Source organism: Panulirus ornatus, chromosome 67 (genome assembly GCF_036320965.1).
Source record: "Panulirus ornatus isolate Po-2019 chromosome 67, ASM3632096v1, whole genome shotgun sequence".
NCBI classification, from domain to species: domain Eukaryota; kingdom Metazoa; phylum Arthropoda; class Malacostraca; order Decapoda; family Palinuridae; genus Panulirus; species Panulirus ornatus.
This window is the reverse complement of record NC_092290.1, coordinates 15342581-15365080: the sequence shown is the minus strand read 5'-3', so window position 1 is coordinate 15365080 and position 22500 is coordinate 15342581. Positions and strand designations below refer to the sequence as shown.

Sequence of the window (22500 nt, the reverse complement as noted above, 5' to 3'; positions counted from 1 at the left end):
TGAGAGAGCAGAAGAGGGTGTTTTGAAATGGTTTGGTCACATGGAGAGAATGAGTGAGGAAATATTGACCAAGAGAATATATGAGTCAGACGTGGAGGGAACTAGAAGAGGGAGACCAAATTGGAGGTGGAACGATGGAATTAAAAATATTTTGAGTGATCGGGGACTGAACATGCAGGAGGGTGAAAGGCGTGCAAGGAATAGAGTGAATTGGAACGATGTGGTATACTGGGGTCGACGTGCTGTCAATGGATTGAACCAGGGCATAAGAAGCGTCTTGGGTAGACTATGGAAAGTTCTGTGGGGCCTGGATGTGGAAAGGGAGCTCTGGTTTCGGTGCATTATTACATAACATCTAGAGACCCAGTGTGAACGAATGTGGCATTTGTTGTCTTTTCATAGCGGTACATCGCGCACATGAGGGGGAGGGGTTTGTTATTTCATGTGTGGCGGGGTGGCGACGGGAATGAATAAAGGTAGACAGTAAGGATTGTGTACATGTGTATATATGTATATGTCTGTCTGTATACGTTAAGATGTATAGGTATGTAGATTTGCGTGTGTGGACGTGTATGTATATACATGTGTATGTGGTGGGTTGGGCCATTCCTCCGTCTGTTTCCTTGCGCTACCTTGCTAACGCAGGAGAGAGCGACAAAGCAAAATAAATTATATACATATATATATATATATATATATATATATATATATATATATATATATATATATATATATATGTATATATAAATGTGCATATATATATATATATATATATATATATATATATATATATATATATATATATATATATATATATATATATATATATATATATATATATATGTTCTGGAAGGAGGTAAATAAAGTGCGTAAGACAAGGGAGCAAATGGGAACTTCAGTGAAGGGCGCAAATGGGGAGGTGATAACAAGTAGTGGTGATGTGAGAAGGAGATGGAGTGAGTATTTTGAAGGTTTGTTGAATGTGTTTGATGATAGAGTGGCAGATATAGGGTGTTTTGGTCGAGGTGGTGTGCAAAGTGAGAGGGTTAGGGAAAATGATTTGGTAAACAGAGAAGAGGTAGTGAAAGCTTTGCGGAAGATGAAAGCCGGCAAGGCAGCAGGTTTGGATGGTATTGCAGTGGAATTTATTAAAAAAGGGGGTGACTGTATTGTTGACTGGTTGGTAAGGTTATTTAATGTATGTATGACTCATGGTGAGGTAACTGAGGATTGGCGGAATGCGTGCATAGAGCCATTGTACAAAGGCAAAGGGGATAAGAGTGAGTGCTCAAATTACAGAGGCATAAGTTTGTTGAGTATTCCTGGTAAATTATATGGGAGGGTATTGATTGAGAGGGTGAAGGCATGTACAGAGCATCAGATTGGGGAAGAGCAGTGTGGTTTCAGAAGTGGTAGAGGATGTGTGGATCAGGTGTTTGCTTTGAAGAATGTATGTGAGAAATACTTAGAAAAGCAAACGGATTTGTATGTAGCATTCATGGATCTGGAGAAGGCATATGATAGAGCTGATAGAGATGCTCTGTGGAAGGTATTAAGAATATATGGTGTGGGAGGCAAGTTGTTAGAAGCAGTGAAAAGTTTTTATCGAGGATGTAAGGCATGTGTACGTGTAGGAAGAGAGGAAAGTGATTGGTTCTCAGTGAATGTAGGTTTGCGGCAGGGGTGTGTGATGTCTCCATGGTTGTTTAATTTGTTTATGGATGGGGTTGTTAGGGAGGTAAATGCAAGAGTTTTGGAAAGAGGGGCAAGTATGAAGTCTGTTGGGGATGAGAGAGCTTGGGAAGTGAGTCAGTTGTTGTTCGCTGATGATACAGCGCTGGTGGCTGATTCATGTGAGAAACTGCAGAAGCTGGTGACTGAGTTTGGTAAAGTGTGTGGAAGAAGAAAGTTAAGAGTAAATGTGAATAAGAGCAAGGTTATTAGGTACAGTAGGGTTGAGGGTCAAGTCAATTGGGAGGTGAGTTTGAATGGAGAAAAACTGGAGGAAGTGAAGTGTTTTAGATATCTGGGAGTGGATCTGGCAGCGGATGGAACCATGGAAGCGGAAGTGGATCATAGGGTGGGGGAGGGGGCGAAAATTCTGGGGGCCTTGAAGGATGTGTGGAAGTCGAGAACATTATCTCGGAAAGCAAAAATGGGTATGTTTGAAGGAATAGTGGTTCCAACAATGTTGTATGGTTGCGAGGCGTGGGCTATGGATAGAGTTGTGCGCAGGAGGGTGGATGTGCTGGAAATGAGATGTTTGAGGACAATGTGTGGTGTGAGGTGGGTTGATCGAGTGAGTAACGTAAGGGTAAGAGAGATGTGTGGAAATAAAAAGAGCGTGGTTGAGAGAGCAGAAGAGGGTGTTTTGAAGTGGTTTGGGCACATGGAGAGGATGAGTGAGGAAAGATTGACCAAGAGGATATATGTGTCGGAGGTGGAGGGAGCAAGGAGAAGAGGGAGACCAAATTGGAGGTGGAAAGATGGAGTGAAAAAGATTTTGTGTGATCGGGGCCTGAACATGCAGGAGGGTGAAAGGAGGGCAAGGAATAGAGTGAATTGGAGCGATGTGGTATACCGGGGTTGACGTGCTGTCAGTGGATTGAATCAAGGCATGTGAAGCGTCTGGAGTAAACCATGGAAAGCTGTGTAGGTATGTATATTTGCGTGTGTGGACGTATGTATATACATGTGTGTGGGGGAGGGGGTTGGGCCATTTCTTTCGTCTGTTTCCTTGCGCTACCTCGCAAACGCGGGAGACAGCGACAAAGTATAAAAAAAAAATATATATATATATATATATATATATATATATATATATATATATATATATATATATATATATATATATATATATATATATATATATATATATATATATATATATATATATATATATATATATATATATATATGGCGAGGTTTTCAGGAAAGGAGAGAGAATGTTGGGGTGAAGAGAGTGGTGAGAGTAAGTGAGCTTGGGAAGGAGACTTCTGTGAGGAAGTACCTGCAGAGAATGAGTACAGAATGGAAAAAGGTTAGAACAAAGGACATAAGGGGAGTGGGGGAGGAATGAGATGTATTTAGGGAAACAGTGATGGCCTGCGCAAAAGATGCTTGTGGCATGAGAAGCGTGGGAGGTGGGCAGATTAGAAAGGGTAGTGAGTGGTGGGATGAAGAAGTAAGATTGTTAGTGAAAGAGAAGAGAGAGGCATTTGGACGATTTTTGCAGGGAAATAATGCAAATGACTGGGAGATGTATAAAAGAAAGAGGCGGGAGGTCAAGAGAAAGTTGCAAGGTGTGTGTGTGTGTGTGTGTGTGTGTGTGTGTGTGTGTGTGTGTGAATAAAACATTGAGTACAATTACGAACGAAATATCTGAAATGCTTTCACGATAACACAAATTGACTTTGAGAATAGGAAAGAACAGCTAAATCATGACAACTTAGTATGAGAAACCTGCTTCTTATCAATGCTTGTTCTGCTCCACTTAATTTGCGACCGAACCTTCACTCTCCTGAACCATAGCAATACAAAGCTTCAAACAAACTGGACGACAACAATCTACAACTCTGTTTTGCCACGGGCTACATTTGATCCCAATATCAAGAAATTTTTCTCAGTAACGCAATGGCATCAGTAACACAAAGATGTTTTCCTTATGATAACCATATTCTATCATGGCATAAGTTTAGGCATAATGAATAACAAGAACCATTTCATCAACTCTCCATAGATAGAAGGCCATTGTAGAGTGTCAACTGTGGCTCCATGACGTAGGTCAAGTAAGACGATTGATCTGAGTGTGAGAAGATTACGTCATGCTCAAGTCTGCTGGCCGGATTGTGAGTCAGTCTACGGTTGTGGCTCTGGAACTAATAGAAGTAAAGAGGTTATGAAGTCCATCCTGACATTACCCACCTTATTCCTGGTTATATTGACCAGGTCGTCAAACACCTCCTGTGGGTACTCCTACAGGAACGCGAGCCGCGTGGGGAGGATGGCGCGGAGCTCAGCTTCTTTGGTTCGACTGTACTGGGGACCAAAGTCTTCCACCTTCACCTCCGTGAACCCCGATGACCGCATCAACTCGCTGTAGTCGTCCACCGTCACCATATTCAAGGCTGCAGATTACCCGCGACCTCATGAATATGTCCCAGTAAAGATAAACATGAGCTATATTGTAGAATGCTCCTCATACACATCTGATCAGAACTTCCCCCGTGGATTATGCTCTGATTGACGTAAAACTGTAAGATACAAAATATCTTTAGAAGTATGATGAGGTGGTGGTACATGATAGATTAATACTGGGGTATCTTTTGTATATGACGGAGGTCGTGGTGTAGCGTATGCGTCACTGACCGTGATGAGGCGCGTGAAAGAGAGACTTTTGGATGTTGATGTGCTGAGAGGGGCAACTGGAGGGATGTCTGAACATTATCTTGTGGAGCCGAAGGTGAAGATTTGTAGAGCTTTTCAGAAAAGAAGAGAGAATCTTGGGGTGAAGTGAGTAATGAGAGTAAGTGAGCTTGGAAAGGAGGCTTGTGTGAGGAAGCAGCAGGAGAGATTGAGTGCATAATGGAAAAACGTGAGCGCAAATGACGCAAATACGCAAAAGATGCCTGTAGCATGAGAAAGGTGGGAGGCGGGCAGATTAGAAAGGGTAGTGAAAGGTGGGATTAAGGAGTAAGCTTGTTACTGAGAGAGAAGAGAGAGGCATTCGGACAATTTTTGCAGGGAAATAATGCAAATGACTGGGAGATGTGTAAAAGAAAGAGGCATGAGGTCAAGAGGAAGGTGCAAGAGATGAAAAAGAGGGCAAATGAGAATTGGGGTGAGGGAGTATCGTTAACTTTTAGGGAGTATAGAAAGATGTTTTGGAAGAAGGTAAATAAAATGCGTAAGACAAGAGAACAGATGGGGACATCGGAGAAGGGGGCTAATGTGGAGGTACTAACAAGTAGTGGTGAAGTGAGAAGGAGATGGAGTGAGTATTTTGAAGATTTCTTGAATGTTTGATGATAGAGTGGCAGATATAGGGTGTTTTGGTCGAGGTGGTGTGCAAAGTGAGAGGGTAAAAGAGAATGATTTGGTAAACAGAGAAGAGATAGTGAAATCTTTGCGGAAGGTGAAAGCTGGCAAGGCGGTGGGATTGGATGTAATTGTAGTGGAATTTATTAAAAAATGGTGTGACTGTGTTGTTGACTGGTTGGTAAGGATATTCAGCATATGCATGTTTCATGGTGAGGTGCCTGAGGATTGGCGGAATGCTTGTATAGAGCCATAGCAAAGAGGATAAAGGTGAGTGTTCAAATTACAGAGGTATGATTTTGTAGATTATTCCTGGAAAATTATATGGGAGGGTGTTGATTGAGAGGGTGAAGGCATGTACAGAGCATCAGATTGGGGAAGAGCAGTGTGGTTTCAGAAATGGTAGAGGATGTGTGGATCAGGTGTTTGCTATAAAGAATGTATGTGAGAAATACTTAGAAAAAAAAACAGATGGATTTGTATGTAGCATTTAAGGATCTGGAGAAGGCATATGACAGAGTTGAGAATGATGCTCTGTGGAAGGTATTAAGAGTATATGGTGTAGGAGGTATGTTGTAAGGAGCAATGAAAAGTTTTTATCGAGGATGTAAGGCATGTGTACGAGTGGGAAGAGAGGAAAGTGATTGGTTCCCAGTGAATATCGGTTTACGGCAGGGGTGTATGATGTCTCTATGGTTGTTTAATTTATTTATGGATGGGGTTGTTAGGGAGGTGAATGCAAGAGTTTTGGAGAGTGGGTATGTAAAGTAAGACAAGTGAGGTATAGTTAGAGGTCAAGGCAATGAATTTACCCGCTTGGAACACAAAAGAGTAAGAGGTGACTCGATCAAAACCTTTAAGTTTCAAAACAACTTTCATGATGTCGATCGATGGAAATATATAACAACCAGGGGATATAACAAGTAATTAGCAGCAAACTTGTTAAGGAGAATGTAACAAGGTGATTTCATAATATGAGAATAATGAATGGAATGAATAAGCCAAATGACAAAGTTTTAATTGCTGACAGTATACATGAACAGTAACAACATACACATGTGCGCAGACACACACACACATACATATAATCATACCTAAAAGTACACACACACACACACACACACACACACACACACACACACACACACACACTGGAAGAGTCATGTCATCACTATCGTCATGTTCTCATACATTCCGTCTCACCAACTGAGATGAGGAGTATTCATACCATCTCCATTGTACCTAAGCTCACCTACATCTCCCCAGCCTGGTCCTCCTCACTAGCATCTACGCAGAGAGATCAGTTAGATAGAGTGCAGAAAACGGGGATGTGGAATCATTCTGCTCCCGCCTTACATCTCACTGACCCTCTCCACCACCTCTAGCCAACACCAGCAGCTCACACGGTAGTTTAGCAATAGATTGTTGACATACCATGTTACAGAGACCTAAGGCTATGTGGTACGTCAGCTACTGTAGTACTGTAACAATTCATCATATGATGTTTAATTAAGATCACAATGTTTAAAACATTACATGAGTCTGTAAACATCCCTGTATACCTGCCACCCTGGCTATCTAAACGTACCTCATCCAGATGCTTATCTGAGGTGTGGAGATATCCAGCTCACCCGGATCTTAAGCTCATGTATGATTAGTTTACCAGTAACTATAATGGTCTCCCAGTTATATCTGTAACACTCCAGCTGAATATTTTGAGCCAAATGGCTTCCTTCCTCCAATAAACGGTTATTGATTTATCTATTTATATATAGTGTCATACACACAGGATCCTACTACGTGTCACAACCAACACTTGCAGAAAACAACAAGGAAACAAATCACATACTTCTTCTATTTTCGAAGTCGAACACGTCTTGTGAGGGTGAAGCAGTCCCTCTGCAGTAGTCGGTGATGAAGAGAGTTCCTCCCGGCTTCAACCAGCCCTGCAACATCACAGGATAAGTCTCCAGTAAATAGTTATAGTTGAATCTATTTCATTCTGGTTAAGCCTTCGTTATCCAGGTTGGGTATTGAAGCTGTATTGTATGCATTCTATCAATTATGGAACTACAGTCCAACCGCATTTCCCCTGTACACATATCTAGTTGTGGCTGAAGCTGTGGCAGGTATCATACCTACCCTGGGAAGGACTGGGTTTATCGGGAGCACCAGTCCTACCCTAGACAATACCATGTATGTAGGAAGTTTTAATCCCTATCCTGGGGAGGGTCGGGTTTATGGGGAGGTACCATTCCTACCCTGGAGACAGATGAGGTTATAGAGTGTGCCATCCTTACCTTGAAGAAGGCTGGGGTTGTGGTAGGCACCATCCATACCTCAAAAGGTCCGGGTTGTGGTAGGTATCATCCTGGATAAGTTTACAGGTCATACAAAAACACTCACATGGGGCAAGACGATAATATTCAGCTGAGCATTTACTGTTAGACAGTCTATCGTGACACAGACTATCATGTCAGCACCTGATGGACAAGTTCCTGGCAGATGGTCATGGGTAATTCAGTTCCATTCTTGGTTAGCTTGGATACTGAGGCTGTATCATTGTCATTTTTTTCAATGAAGGAAATACAACCCAAATACTGTTCCCCTTATTGTTCTGGCCAGGCTGTTGGTGGAGGAATCATCTCTACGGGGCTGTTGGGGTACCATCATTATCCCTAGGGAATGTTGAGGGCCAGAATTAAGGGATATACAGTCCGGATCCTGCAGAGAGCAGGAGATGCAGGAAATGCCATACATACCCTGGAAAGGGCTGGGGATGTGAGAGGTATGAGAGGCACCATTTGTACCCTAGAGATGGCCGGGGTTGTGAAAGGTACCAACCTCACCCTGAAGGGCTGTGGAAGGTGTAACCTCAGTCCTAGTTAGGTTAGGTTAGGTTAGGTTAGGTTAGGTTAGGTTAGGTTACGTTAGGTTAGGTTAGGTTAGGTTTTGTTAGGTTAGATTAGGTAATGTTAGGTTAGGATAGGTTAGGTTAGGTTAGGTTACGTTAGGTTAGGTTAGGTTAGGTTTTGTTAGGTTAGATTAGGTAATGTTAGGTTAGGATAGGTTAGGTTAGGTTAGGTTAGGTTAGGTTTTGTTAGGTTAGATTAGGTAATGTTAGGTTAGGATAGCTTAGGTTAGGTTAGGTTAGGTTAGGTTAGGTTAGGTTAGGTTAGGTTAGGTTTTATTAGGTTAGATTAAGTAATGTTAGGTTAGGATAGGTTAGGTTAGGGCCGAGTTTGTGGGAAGTACTGCTCCCGCTCTGGTGAGGGACAGGGGTGTTGGAGGTACTATCCATGAGAGGGTTGGGGATGTGGGGGTACTATCACTACTGGATAGGAGCAGAGTTGTGGGAGGTACCATCCCTACCATGGAGAGAGCCGTGGGTTGTGGGAATACTATTCCTACCCTGCAGGGGATCAGGGTTGCAGGTGGTGCCATCATTACCTGGACAGAGTTAGGGTTGTAGGAGATACTGTCCCTACCCGATACAGGTCTCACAAACAATACAGAAGACTTAAAGAAAACGCTCAGCTGAGCATACTGGCCTCAGCCTGTCTTTGTGACATCAATATATAACGAAGGCAACAGCTTTAGCACATCTACATCTTTACCTGTACTGCTGCGACACCCTGACTCTCCTTCAGCTTTCCTCTATATAACCAAACATTTTGTGTTCTATGTGTTCGATCCTTGAACAATCAACAGAAAACTTACGAAGGAAACACCAATAAGAGGTAAAGATTGTGATGGTTTGTGTGGGAACGATGTTGCTGAAGTCATGATAGCTGTTCAGTTGTTAATTAAAGTTGAATTAAGTCAAGTCTAGGTACTTGCACTCTTGGACTTTGACCAGTCACTACTGAACACATGATCTGTGCAACTGAACTCGAAAAAGACGTTCTTTTCTAGATCTGTTAAATGATGTAAGCAAACCACAAAATTATGACATACAAAAATATGTATCTGTCTGCAGAAAACGCGTTACTGTGTTAGATAACTAGATATAATCATATTAGGTGATATTTGCACATATTGTCCTATTCTCTATTCATACTTACCTCTATCTACTGCTCTCATAACACTGCCAAACCAAAATTTTGTCTCAAGAAAAAAGAAAATATTTTTGCTGCACACTGAATTCAAATATGTTTTCAGAATTTCTCTATCACCAATAATTTTTTCTTCCAGCATATTCGCATATCATCGCTAACATTATATATGAACCAGTGGTCTACGGAGCATTTGAAACAAAAGGTTTAACAAACATAGCTATTTTCATTGTTTGTGAAGTGCAATAGCTTCTTCTTGAAGGCAAAAACCTAGATAAATGAGTCACCAGGGGCCTGCAAAGACACGACTGGAAATGTTGGAATATTCAAACAGTGGCCACTCCTGAGTAGCAGTTTTCTGTAAGTTGCAAGTTAGAACTCAATATACAAACATTATCTTTTTTACTCTGTTGACAGGTTGTACTTTTGTGTATTCAAGTGTTATGCTGATACCCCCATCCACCATCATAATGCTGATACCCCATCCACCATCATAATGACGAGAAACTGTGTAGATAGTCCGAATTCCTTCTGCTACATCTGCGGTGAATTAACATTCATATCGCAAACACGTTCCTTCATATCCCTCATTAAAGATTGCTATGAGCGTTACTTTGGTTGTAAAGTGGGTGACCAGGATGAAAGTTGGACCTTCCATATTAGTTGTGTCGTGTGTGTCAGGCTTCTCACAACATGTGCAAAAGGTTCACGCTGTATTCTTTTTGTCATACCTATGGTTTGCAGAGAACCCAAAGATCACGCTTCGTCTTGCTGCTTCTGCCTGACAAATAAGAATAGTATGACATCAAAATCCAAGCATACTATTAGATATCCTTATTTACCATTTGCTATGAGGCCAGTACCTCATAGTTAGGAATTACCTGTGCCAGAGCCCAAGAAACATAACACTGAGTGACGATGAGTCTGATGATGAGAAAGTAGACCAAGTACACGACAATGTGGATCCAACATTTGAAGTTGTTCTTCAAGTGAACCACATTTGCTGTATCACGGAGATCTTAATGGCCTCGTTCGCGGTTTAAATTTGTCTAAGAAGCAAGCTGAACTTTTGGGTTCCAGGTTAGGGGGAATCTTCTCCAGAATGAAACTAAAGTTTTTTTTTTTTTTTTTTTTATCATGATCGCCATATCGTTTTCGAAGAATTTTTCTCCTTTGAAAATGGTGTAGTGGTTTGCAATGATGTTCGTTTCGTTATGAAGGCACTTGATCACGACTATAACACAGATGAGTGGCGCATGTTTATTGACTCATCAAAAGTAAGCTTGAAAGCATTTCCACTCCACAACGGAAATAAGTTCCCCTCTCGTTCCTCTGGCTCACCCAGCTAACATGATGGAATCGTGTAATAACATAATGCTTCTTACGTAGAAAATTAAGTATGGGGACATTAAGTGGAATGTGTGTGGTGACCGTAAAGATTGTGGCACTTTTACTGGCAATGCAACTTGGTTACACGAAGTTCTGTCGTTTCCTCTGTGAGTGGGACAGCCGGGAGAAGAAAATTATTATGAGAAGAAAGTGTGGCCAAAATGAACATCACTGACTCCATAGGAGAAGAATGTCATCATTCTTCCTCTTGCTGATACTGAGAAAATTTATCTGCCTCCTTTGCACATTAAGCTCAGGTTGATGAAGAACTTCGTCAAAGGCTTGGATAAAACTGGCCTTGGATTTACATATTTGAGGAATAAATTCCCCAGGATCAATGATGCAAAAATCAAGGAGGGTATTTTTGTAGAAGCACAGAGCAGGGAACTGCTTCCAGATGAAAAGTTCGAGAAAGAGCAAAATGAAGATGAGAAACTTGCATTGCTGTCATGTAAGAGAGAAGGCAAAGATTTTTTGAGGGAATCACAGATCAAAAAACTACTGAGATGTAAAAGATATATTGACTTAATATACAGCTCTGGCGTGCAATATGGGTCTAGAAATCTACTTTTGGCCTCGCCTTTAGACTTTTTCATGGAAAATCTTGGGTCAGTCAGTAATGACCTGGGCGAGAGATTTCACCAGGACATTTCGGACATGGAAAAGCGGTACCAAGGAAAGTAGAGGCCCTCTATCTTGGCAGATTACTGCTGGACACTAAGAGGGGATGTTCTTGAGGACAAATATTGCTGAAAATCATACACTTCTACAATTAAGAGATAATTTTTGTGAATTGTAATACCAGCTTTGTTTATAGATAATGTACACATTGTAAATATCTGATTGTTCTTCATTTAGAAACCGTGCTTCATAAAAAGATTCTAAAAAGAAAATTTGAATTCAGCGTAAGATGTACTATGAGGTCCACTTATTTTGGTTCATGGGACAAACAAAAAAGTTAGATTTTTTGACCAGTGTAAACAGATAAGCGAAAATGCATGACACTGGAATAGATCTTGTATACCGATAGCGTTCAAACCTTGACTGGATTTAATCACATCATATACGCGGCTTCAGATCCTGTGTACGTATGGTCTTGCTATCTATAATGGATCAGATCTTATGTGGATGCTACAGTGTTATCTCAGAGGGGACCTGACTTACCTTGAACTTGCGTAAGAGCTCAGCCTTTTGGTGGATGTAGAGTAGAACGTTCCTGCTGTAGATGACATCGAAGAACCCGGCCGGGTAGTCCCCCTCTAAGATATCCTTCATCTCGAAGTGAATCTGTAAGACATTTACAGTGACGCCATTGGATGAAGATATGGTGACAGTGCTGCACTGCATGTGGATGTTTTTTGAACTTTTTGAGAACTTGGTTGACTTACTAATGAATAAGAATAAAAATTCTGCCCAAAACTTGTACATGTGACAGCATATAGTAGATTACTTGTTACTTCCTGATGTTTGTCACAACTTTGCTCTCAGACTCTCCACACAGGGTTGTAGACCTGTTATCAAACTATTCTGTAGCAGAATGGAGTGTTTGGGTCATCTCCACATAGAGTACACCGACTCTTTGATTCTAACTTCTATATTGATAAGATATCAATGACAGTGAAGCATTTCAGTTTCAGTTGTCAGAGTAACTCCCTTATCTTCAAACACTAGTCTAAGATGTCTTGTCCATAAGGCTTAAGTGTAGGTTCGTAACTACACGATCATAGCTTCGGTATGGCCACAAAGATAGACTGAAGTCGCTTAGCAACTAACACTTGTCCTTAAGTACCGCTCTGGGCTGTCTTGCATCTCACAAACAAGGCTAAACTTGTTATAATTACACAGTCATAAGTAGACCTGTAGTGACAGGTTGTTACAACTTACCCGTTTCCTGAGTTTCTCTTCCAGTGTGGCCTGCCTCTGGAGGGCCAGGCAGAACATGTTGCTGCTCAGGTCGACCCCGTGTACGTGGACACCGTAGTAGCGAGCCATGAAGAAGGCGGATTCTCCTGCACCAGAGCCCACTTCCAACACCCGTTGGCCAGGTACCAGACCCAGTCCAAGGCAGAACTCCTGTCGTGGTAAGTCAGTAATTAAGGTCCAAGTCCAACGGTCGGTCGCTGGGAGACGTTGTAAACACTTAGACCTTCCTTGTTACAGAAATCCTAACTGCCAGGAGTGGGGGCAAAGGATGAGTGGTTTAGAATACGACAGTTTTGAATTTCTTTATACGTACTATTTTTTTAAAGCCATTAGTCAAAAGGATTGATGAGGTTATGGCTACACTAGCCCACAAAAATTTACACTTCGTAAGTTTCGTGTCAGAGATCCTATGATGACTACAAAAAGAGGTTCTGCGCGGATTAAGTATGAGGCAAAATCTTCTGGTATCTGTTTTGACATTTATAAACATGATTCAGTACGAGTTCTTCCAAAAATCCTGAAGTTTACGAGGATATTATTTAGTGGTAGTGAGTGATGGCACTGCCACATTCTGGTAGTGAGAGGTAGTGAGAGGTGATAGTAGTGAGAGGTGGTGGTAATGAGAGGTGATGGTAGTGAGAGGTGATGGTAGTGAGAGGTGATGGTAATGAGAGGTGATGGTAGTGAGAGGTGATGGTAGTGAGAGGTGGTGGTAGTGAGAGGTGGTGGTAGTGAGAGGTGGTGGTAGTGAGAGGTGGTGGTAATGAGAGGTGATGGTAGTGAGAGGTGATGCCACCACTGTCTGGGGATGGGATTCAAAAGTTGTCATTATTTTACAGAGATCACCATCACATCTGCAGAAGTAAGCTCTGACCTCAGATGAATGTTCTCAAACAGAGAAGGTCGTAAAGGGAAGATAAATAACGCTAAAGAGGCAGAGAAATAAGGAGAAAAAAAGAAAAGAATTAGATAACGTTCATGGAAAAAATGGACAACGTGCCATTAATGGCAGGTCGGTCGTACTAATTCATTAGGACAAACACAGAATACATCACAACAGCCCAACCTTGAGCTGCTAGCGGCCACACAGTAATTATGTGGCGAGTGTCTTGCCAAGTATTCATAATCCCCCTTATGGTAAGGGTATACAAGTAGCCAGCTCATGAGAACTAAAACTTTAGAAATATCTGTAGGAGAATTTAACAGGATCAACACTGCAGCGTAAGTCGAGTAGGTCACGTTTTGAAGTAAGTTTGAGAAAGTGTGTAAGACGTATTGCTCTTCACTCGACTCGGTAATTTAAGTTTATCTAGCTAGAATCTCAATATCTGTGAAGACAGTGGTCCATGCAGTTATCAAGGGCAGTTGTAATATTCTGTATGATGAGGGCATTACAGATAGACTGAACGTGGCAATTATATCAAGTGTCTTTAATAAGTCGAGTGTTGGATTCAATGAGCAGTTAAAGAAGATGGAGATGTGGTGATAAGTGCAGATACATAAATGGGAAGAAAATGGGCTTTTGATATAACTAAATTCCTCCTGCCTCACTGTATGTGGTCTTTTGTTGAGAGACGAATTCCTTTATGAAAAGGAGGAAGTATGAAGGAGATAAGGACACTGTGGCTGATGAGGAAAAAGTGAGAGAATGATCCATCAATAATCATAGGGACAAATAGGCCAGAGAAGATGCTGGATATGACGGAACGCGGTAAGAGGAAAGCCAAAGACTGGAACTTGGAGATAAGACCGGTATGTCGTTCCCTGTCGAAAGCTTTTGTTATATCAAGAGTTATGGTTAGGATCTCCACAAAGTCTTTGAGAGAAGATCACCATCATAAACAGTGACAGTCATAAGGATAACATCAACAGAATTTGTCTTGAGAGCCACATCGATGACAAGTACAGAGACTAAGATTTATAATGTTTACCAAATGGCAGGTGAAGAGAAACATGAAGCCTTTGGAGATGCTAGAAGTCAGGGCAATAAGATGAGAGTTGAAAGTGTTATAATTGCTGCATGTCTATGGGATAGGTTGATCTAATGCATGTTACTAGGAAGATGACAAAGTTCAAATTTAAATGGAGATGTGAAATGAAGAGCCAGCATAACGAAAGCCAAGAAGCAAACTGCTTTAGAACACAAAGAGGGATGTACCTCTATATGTGTCTGGAGAGAGAAACACTTTTTGGACTGCTTGAAAGGGGCATTGGATTAACAAGAGTTGCTTTAGAGGGTGAGGGGATATCATGGTCACTTACGGTGGAGTTAGAGGAGGAAAGAGAAAGATAATTTTTTTTCTTAGTATGAGAAGAGAAACCTATAGTATTGTCGAGAATGAAAAGCAAAGAAAAAGTAGTATAACAGAAGTTATTTGAGATATTTTTGGCCAAAGGCAAAAGGCCAAAAAATATCTACCATAACAAGGAGAGATGTTGTCCCACTTATTGTCGACACGCACCGCCCATATACACCTCCTTTAGGAAGAGATGAAAGCTTCAAGGTAGCTGGAGTTTGGTGAGTGTCTTCTAGTCCGATGTGCCGGACTCCTTTCCCGAATGGCCTCCAGATAAAATTGCCTGAACCAAGTGCGGGAAGAAAAGGCGGTCTTAAGAGCAGATGGCATATACGCATCATTCCCGACACAATAGAGTCTCCTCTATGTTTAGGAGAGAAGACACATAGCCCAAGGAAAGGCAGTCAGCTGTCTAACGAAAAGAAGTGTCTAGCTAGTGTTGCCAAAATGCCGATATTGGCGTTCAGATGTGGCAGCCAGACGAGGAGGTGCTGGCAGTATAGAGTCAACTACCAAAGTTTGTTCAATGAATGAGTTAGTGGAAGGATTTTAAGGGAAACAGGTACAAGATAATGCAAGGGAAAGCATGAAAGTCGGGAGTATGAGCAGGGCTGTTGATAATTTGCCGTAGATCATTACAACTTACCCTTGTGGTAGTCTCGCCTTCTGTAGAGCTCCAGGTGTTTCCCAACAGCCATTCCATCTGGAAAATCACAGAATGTGGGAAGTGTGTCTCCGTGACCTGTTCGTCCTTGTTTACACGTTCGGCCAGGATACACAACTGGCTGGGATCACCCTTGTGCTGAGGAGACAGAAGATTTGGATAGAGACAAGCACACGAGGAAACATTGTGTTTGTATCAAGTTTATTTTATTATATCTAATGCGGTAAAATCAGATTTAATGTAACTTTGAAGATGAAAGTGACATTCATCTATTCATGAAGGTAATTATTCATTGATGATAACTGCACTGTGCTGACAGAAATACAGTATATATAATTTCACCTTCAGTATATTAACGAATCGAAATATTAGTTGATTCTGTCACTATGATTCCTAAATAGAACGTCAGGTAAAGATATATTCCCGTTGTCACGAGCACTGAGAAGATTTCTCTGCAGAAAGCATTACGGTTAATAGTTTCCCTCACTCATACCTAGGTGAGTGAGTATTACCTGGATATAGGAAAGGCAACTTTTAGCTCTGATGGGTGTGAACGCGGCCTGGGTGGAGGTGGTGGCCTGCAGCATCTGGAAGTACTGCAGCGGAGACCGAAACACTGTTGGCACGTCTGGACACCAGTGACCTAAAGATGGTAGTAAATGTATAGGGTGCACACACCAGAGGATGGAGGACAGATTCCCACGTATCCATATCCCATGGAACAGAATCTTGGCGGATAAAACTCTGGTACATGAATGAAAGAATCCCGTAGTCTAACCTAACCTAACCTAACCTAACCTAACCTAACCTAATCTAAAGTAACCTATCTTAACTTCCACTTATCACTGTCTCAATGTCAAAGATCACACTCTGGCAATCTTTCGCATGTGAAGATGATTGCGTCCTTATGACGGGTGTGAAGTTAGTGTGGATGTCATCCAGAGATGAGGATGTTTATGACGGATGTGAGGTTAGTGTGGATGTCATTTAGGGATGAGGATGTTTATGACGGATGTGAGGTTAGTGTGGATGTCACCCAGGGATGAGGATGTTACACCAGGACTCACATAAAGCAAATGTTACAAGTCAGATGACTTGTACCAGAACCGGGGAAATGATCTGTTTCTGGCTATATATCTTTTTATGAATATCTCTTTAGTATGCCATGCCACAGCCATCTAGCAGGATCTATGAGTTCTGAGGAAACTACTGACGTCTACCGCAGGATGAACTGTACTGTAAGTTCACCTGCAGGTCACTTACTGGTCTACCGCAGGAGAACTACGTAAGTCTACTCCAGGTCAACTTATTGAAGTCTACCTGCAGGAGAACTTACTGAAAGTCTACCTGCAGGAGAACTTACTGTAAGTCTACCTGCAGGAGAACTTACTGAAGTTACCTGCAGAGAACTTACTGTAGGTCTACCTGCAGGTAAACTGTACGTTTACCTGGCTAGCAGGAAACTTACTCGTAAGTCTAAAATTTGTCAGGGAAGAACTTACATTGAAGTCTACCTGCAGGAGAACTTACTGTAAGTCTACCTGCAGGAGAACTTACTGTAAGTCTACCTGCAGGAGAACTTACTGTAAGTCTACCTGCAGGAGAACTTATTGAAGTCTACCTGCAGGAGAACTTACTGTAAGTCTACCTGCAGGAGAACTTACTGTAAGTCTACCTGCAGGAGAACTTACTGTAAGTCTACTTGCAGGAGAACTTATTGAAGTCTACCTGCAGGAGAACTTACTGTAAGTCTACTTGCAGGAGAACTTACTGAAGTCTACCTGCAGGAGAACTTACTGAAGTCTACCTGCAGGAGAACGTATTGAAGTCTACCTGCAGGAGAACTTACTGTAAGTCTACCTGCAGGAGAAGTTAATGTAAGTCTACCTGCAGGAGAACTTACTGTAATTCTACCTACAGTAGAACTTAATGTAAGTCTAACCTGCGGGAGAACTTTTAATTCTTAGTCTGTCGGAAGAATTTGTTTTTAATCAGACTTTGTAAGAAAACTTACAGTAAGTTTATCCTACCGGGGAAAACTGCTGTCAATCTGATTAACAAGAAAAATCTATCTTAAGATCTAAAAGAAACAGCATCGCTACCCCCACTTCAGCGAGGTAGCGCCAGGAATACAGACAAAAAAGGCCACATTCCCTCATACTCAGTCCCTAGCTGTCATGTGTAGGACACACACACACACACACACGCACGCACACATACACACACATACACACACACACACAAACAAATGCACACACACACACACACACACAAGGAAACAAACGAAAGAATGGCCCAACCCACCCACATACACATGTATTTATACACGCACGTCCACGCACGCATATATACATACCTATACATTTCAACGTATACATATATATACATACACACACATATACAAATATACACATGTACATAATCCATACTTACTGCAGTTATTCATTCTCGTCGCCACCCCGCCACACATTAATGAGACCCCACTCCCCTCGCACGCACACAAGGTATCGCTGGTAAAAGACAACAATGGCCACATTCGTTCACACCCAGTCTCTAGCTATCGTGTATAATGCACCGAAACCACAGATCACTTTCCACATCCAGGCCCCACAAAACTTTCCATGGTTTACCCTAGACGATTCACATGCCCTGGTTCAATCCATTGACAGCACGACGACCCCGGTATACCACATGGTTCCAGTTCACTCGATTCCTTCCACGCCTTTCACCCTCCTGCATGTTCAGGCCCCGATTACTCAAAATCTTTTCACTCCATCCTTCTACCTTCAATTTGGTCTCCCACTTCTCCTCGTTCCCTCCACCTCTGACACATATATCCTCTTTGTCAATCTTTCCTCACTCATTCTCTCCATGTGACCAAACCATTTCAAAACGCCTCTTCTGCTCTCTCAACCACACTCTTTTTATTATTACACATCTCTCTTACCCTTTCATTACTTACTCTCACCACATATTGTCCTCAAACGTCTCATTTCTAACACAACCACCCTCCTCCGCACAACTTTATCTATAGCCCACGCCTCGCAACCATATAACATCGTTGGATCGATTATTCCTTCAAACATACCCACTTTTTGCTTTCCAAGACTAACGTTCTCGCCTGCCACACATTCTTCAACGCTCCCAGAACTTTCGCCCCCTCCCCCACCCTGTGACTCACTTCCTCTTCCATGGTTCCATCCCCTGCCAAATCCACTCCCAGATATCTAAAACACCTTACCTCCTCCAGTTTCTTCCAATTCAAACTCACCTCCCAATTGACTTCTCCCTCTACCCTACTGTACCTATTAACCTAGCTCTTATTCACATTTACTCTCAGCATTCTTCCTTAACACACTTCACCAAACTCAGTCACCAGCTTCTGCAGTTTCTCATCCGAATCAGCCACCAGCGCTGTATCATCAGCGAACAACAACTGACTCACTTCCCAAGCCCTCCTATCCATAACAGACTGCATACTTGACCCTCCTTCAAAACTCTTGCAACCCCACCCATAAACACATTAAACAACCATGGAGACATCACGCACCTCTGCAGCACCGATTTTCACTGAGAACCAATCACTCTCCTCTCTTCCTACTCGTACACATGCCTTACATCCTCGATAAAAACCCCTCACTACTTCTACCAACTTGTTTCCCACACCATATACTCTTAATACCTTCCACAGAGCATCTCTATCACTCTATCATATGCCCTCTCCAGATTCATGAATGCTACATACAAATCCATTTGCTTTTCTAAGTATTTCTCACATACATTCTTCAAAGCAAACACCTGATCCACATATCCTCTACCACTTCTGAAACCACACTGCTCTTCCCTAATCTGATGCTCTGTACATGCCTTTAGCCTCTCAATCAATACCCTCCTATATACTTTCCCAGGAATACTCAGCAAACTTATACCTCTGTAACTTGAACACTCAACTTTATCCCTTTCTCTTTGTACAATGGCACTATGCATGCACTCCGCCAATCGTCAGGCACCTCACCATGAGCCATACATACACTGAATATCTTTACCAACCAGCCACCAACACAGTGACCCCTTTTTTTATTGAATTCCACTGCAATACTATTCAAACCGCTGCCTTGCCGACTTTCATCATCCGCAAAGATTTCACTACCTCTGCTTACCAAATCATTCTCCCTCACCGTCTCACTTCGCACACCACCTCGACCAGAACACCCTAATTTTGCCATTCTATCATTTAGCACATTCAGCAAACCTTCAAAATACTCCATGTCCTTCTCACATCACCACTACTTGTTATTGCCTCCCCATTAGCCCCCTTTACCGATGTTCCCATTTGTTCTCTTGTCTTATGCACTATATTTACATCATTCCAAAACATCTTTTTATTCTTCCAAAAATTTAATGATACCCTCTCACCTGAACTCTCATTTGCCCTTATTTTCACGTCTTGCACCTTTCTCTTGACCTCCTGCCTCTTACTTTTATACATCTGCCCGTCATTTGCACTGTTTTCCTGCAAAAATCATCCAAGTGCCTCTTTCTTCTCTTTCACTAATGATCTTACTTCCTTATCCCACCACTCACTGCCCCTTCTAATCTGCCCACCTCCCACGCTTCTCATGCCACAAGTATCTTTTGCGCAAGCAATCACTACTTTCTTAAATACATCCCATTCCTCCCCCACTCCCCTTACGTCCTTTTTTTCTTACCTTTTTCCATTCTGCACTAAGTCTATCCTGGTACTTCATCACACAAGTCTCCTTGCCAAGCTCACTTACTCTCACCATTTTCTTCACCCCAACATTCTCCTTTCTTTTCTGAAAACTTCTACAAATCTTCACCTTCGCCTCCACAAGATAATGTTCGGACATCCTTCCAGTTGCACCTCTCAACACATTAACATCCAAAAGTCTCTCTTTCACGCGCTTATCAATTAACACGAAATCCAATAACGCTCTCTGGCCATCTCTCCTACTTAAATACGTATACTTAAGTATATCTCTCTTTTTAAACCAGGTTTTCCCAATCACCAGTCCTTTTTCAGCACAAAAATCTACAAGCTCTTCACCATTTCCATTTACAACACTGAACACCTCATGTGCACCAACTACTCCCTGAACTGCCACATTACTCACCTTTGCATTCAAATCACCCATTACTATAACCCGGTCTTGTGCATCAAAACTACTAACACAGTCACTCAGCTGCTCCCAGAACACTCTCATGATCTTTTTGTTCATGCCCGATACAGAGGGACCAACAATTACCCATCTCTCTCCATCCACTTTCAGTTTTACCCATATCATATATATACACATATATTAATATATATTTATTGGAAAGGATCACAATTATGTGCGTGATCAAGATATTCCTATGAGTCCACGGGAAAAATGAAACACGATAAGTTCCCAAGCGCACTTTCGTGTAATAATCACATCATCAGGGGAGACACAAGAGAGAAATAAAAGTTAGTTGATATACATCGAAGAGACGAAGCTAGGACACCATTTGGTAAACATGCGATTGTCCAAGACATACAACGAGTGTTCATAAACTTTTCATTTTACAAATTTTATCAACAATAAAGTTATCTAATTTCCATAGACCATCACTAATTTTAAGATTATAATTCTTTGTGTATTCAATAATAGAAGATTCAATGATATTTCTCGTAGTAATAGAGTAAGAGTTGATATACTATATTTATGTTGCTTAAGTCTAACAGAAAGATCCTTACCAGTCTGCCCAACATAGAATTTATCACAATTTCCACATGGCACTTTATACATGCATCCAAGAGAATTTTCTGGTGAATCCCTGATTAAGATATTTTTTATAGTATTATTGTTGCTGAAGGCAACATTTACATCAAAGGATTTAAGCAACATTGGAAGTAAAGTAAAATTATTATTAAAAGGGAGAACTAAAATTCTTGGTGTCAACTCTATAAAAGGATTTCTTTGCTAACTTAAGGGATTTATCAATGAAAGATCTAGGGTACTTTAACTTAGATCCAATAGAATATCTATTAATTTATCTACTTATTTATTTTGCTTTGTCGCTGTCTCCCGCGTTAGCGAGGTAGCGCAAGGAAACAGACGAAAGAATGGCCCAACCCCACCCACATACACATGTATATACATACACGTCCACACACGCAAATATACATACCTATACATCTCAACGTATACATATATATACACACACAGACATATACATATATACACATGTACACAATTCATGCTGTGTGCCTTCATTCATTTCCATCGCCACCTCGCCACACATGAAATAACAACCCCTCCCCCCTCATGTGTGCCAGGCAGTGCTAGGAAAAGACAACAAAGACCACATTCGTACACACTCAGTCTTTAGCTGTCATGTACTAATGCACCGAAACCACACCTCCCTTTCCACATCCAGGCCCCTCAGAACTTTCCATGGCTTACTCCAGACGCTTCACATGCCCTGGTTCAATCCATTTTCAGCACGTCTACCCCTGTATACCACATAGTTCTAATTCACTCTATATCCTGCAAGCCTTTCACCCTCCTGCATGTTCAGGCCCCGATCACTCAAAATCTTTTTCACTCCATCTTTCCACCTCCAGTTTGGTCTCCCACTTCTCCTTGTTCCCTCCATCTCTGACACATATATCCTCTTTGTCAATCTTTCAACACTCATTCTCTCCATGTGCCCAAACCATTTCAAAACACCCTCTTCTGCTCTCTCAACCACACTTTTTATTACCAGACATCTCTCTTACCCTATTATTACTTACTCGATCAAACCAACTCACAACACATATTGTCCTCAAACATCTCATTTCCAGCACATCCACCCACCTGATTCGGATAAGAAACTGCAGAAGTTGGTGACTGAGTTTGGTAAAGTGTGTGAAGGATGAAAGCTGAGAGTAAATGTTATTAGGTTTAGTAGGGTTGAGGCACAAGTTAATTGAGAGGTATGTTTGAATGGAGAAAAACTTAAGGAAGTGAAGTGTTTTAAATATCTGGGAATGGATTTGGAAGCAGATGGAACCATCATATGGACCTAATATTGGCCTCTTCCTCTCTTGCATAGCTTGGTGTTCCTCAGAGAGAGAGAGAGAGAGAGAGAGAGAGAGAGAGAGAGA

At 41.7% G+C, this 22500-nt stretch overlaps 1 protein-coding gene across 1 annotated transcript in view; it reads right to left on the bottom strand.

Annotated features, from left to right (window-relative positions):
• LOC139747133 (uncharacterized) overlaps positions 1-22500 on the bottom strand; it is a 26421-nt gene that overhangs the window by 2369 nt on the left and 1552 nt on the right. Inside the window, exons 3-8 of the mRNA XM_071659050.1 lie at positions 17308-17333; positions 15878-16008; positions 15348-15503; positions 12366-12554; positions 11646-11768; positions 6887-6983 (exon numbers count right to left, since the gene is read on the bottom strand). Of these exons, the coding sequence (XP_071515151.1) occupies positions 6887-6983; positions 11646-11768; positions 12366-12554; positions 15348-15503; positions 15878-16008; positions 17308-17333 (722 nt within the window). The remainder of the gene's footprint in view (positions 1-6886; positions 6984-11645; positions 11769-12365; positions 12555-15347; positions 15504-15877; positions 16009-17307; positions 17334-22500) is intronic.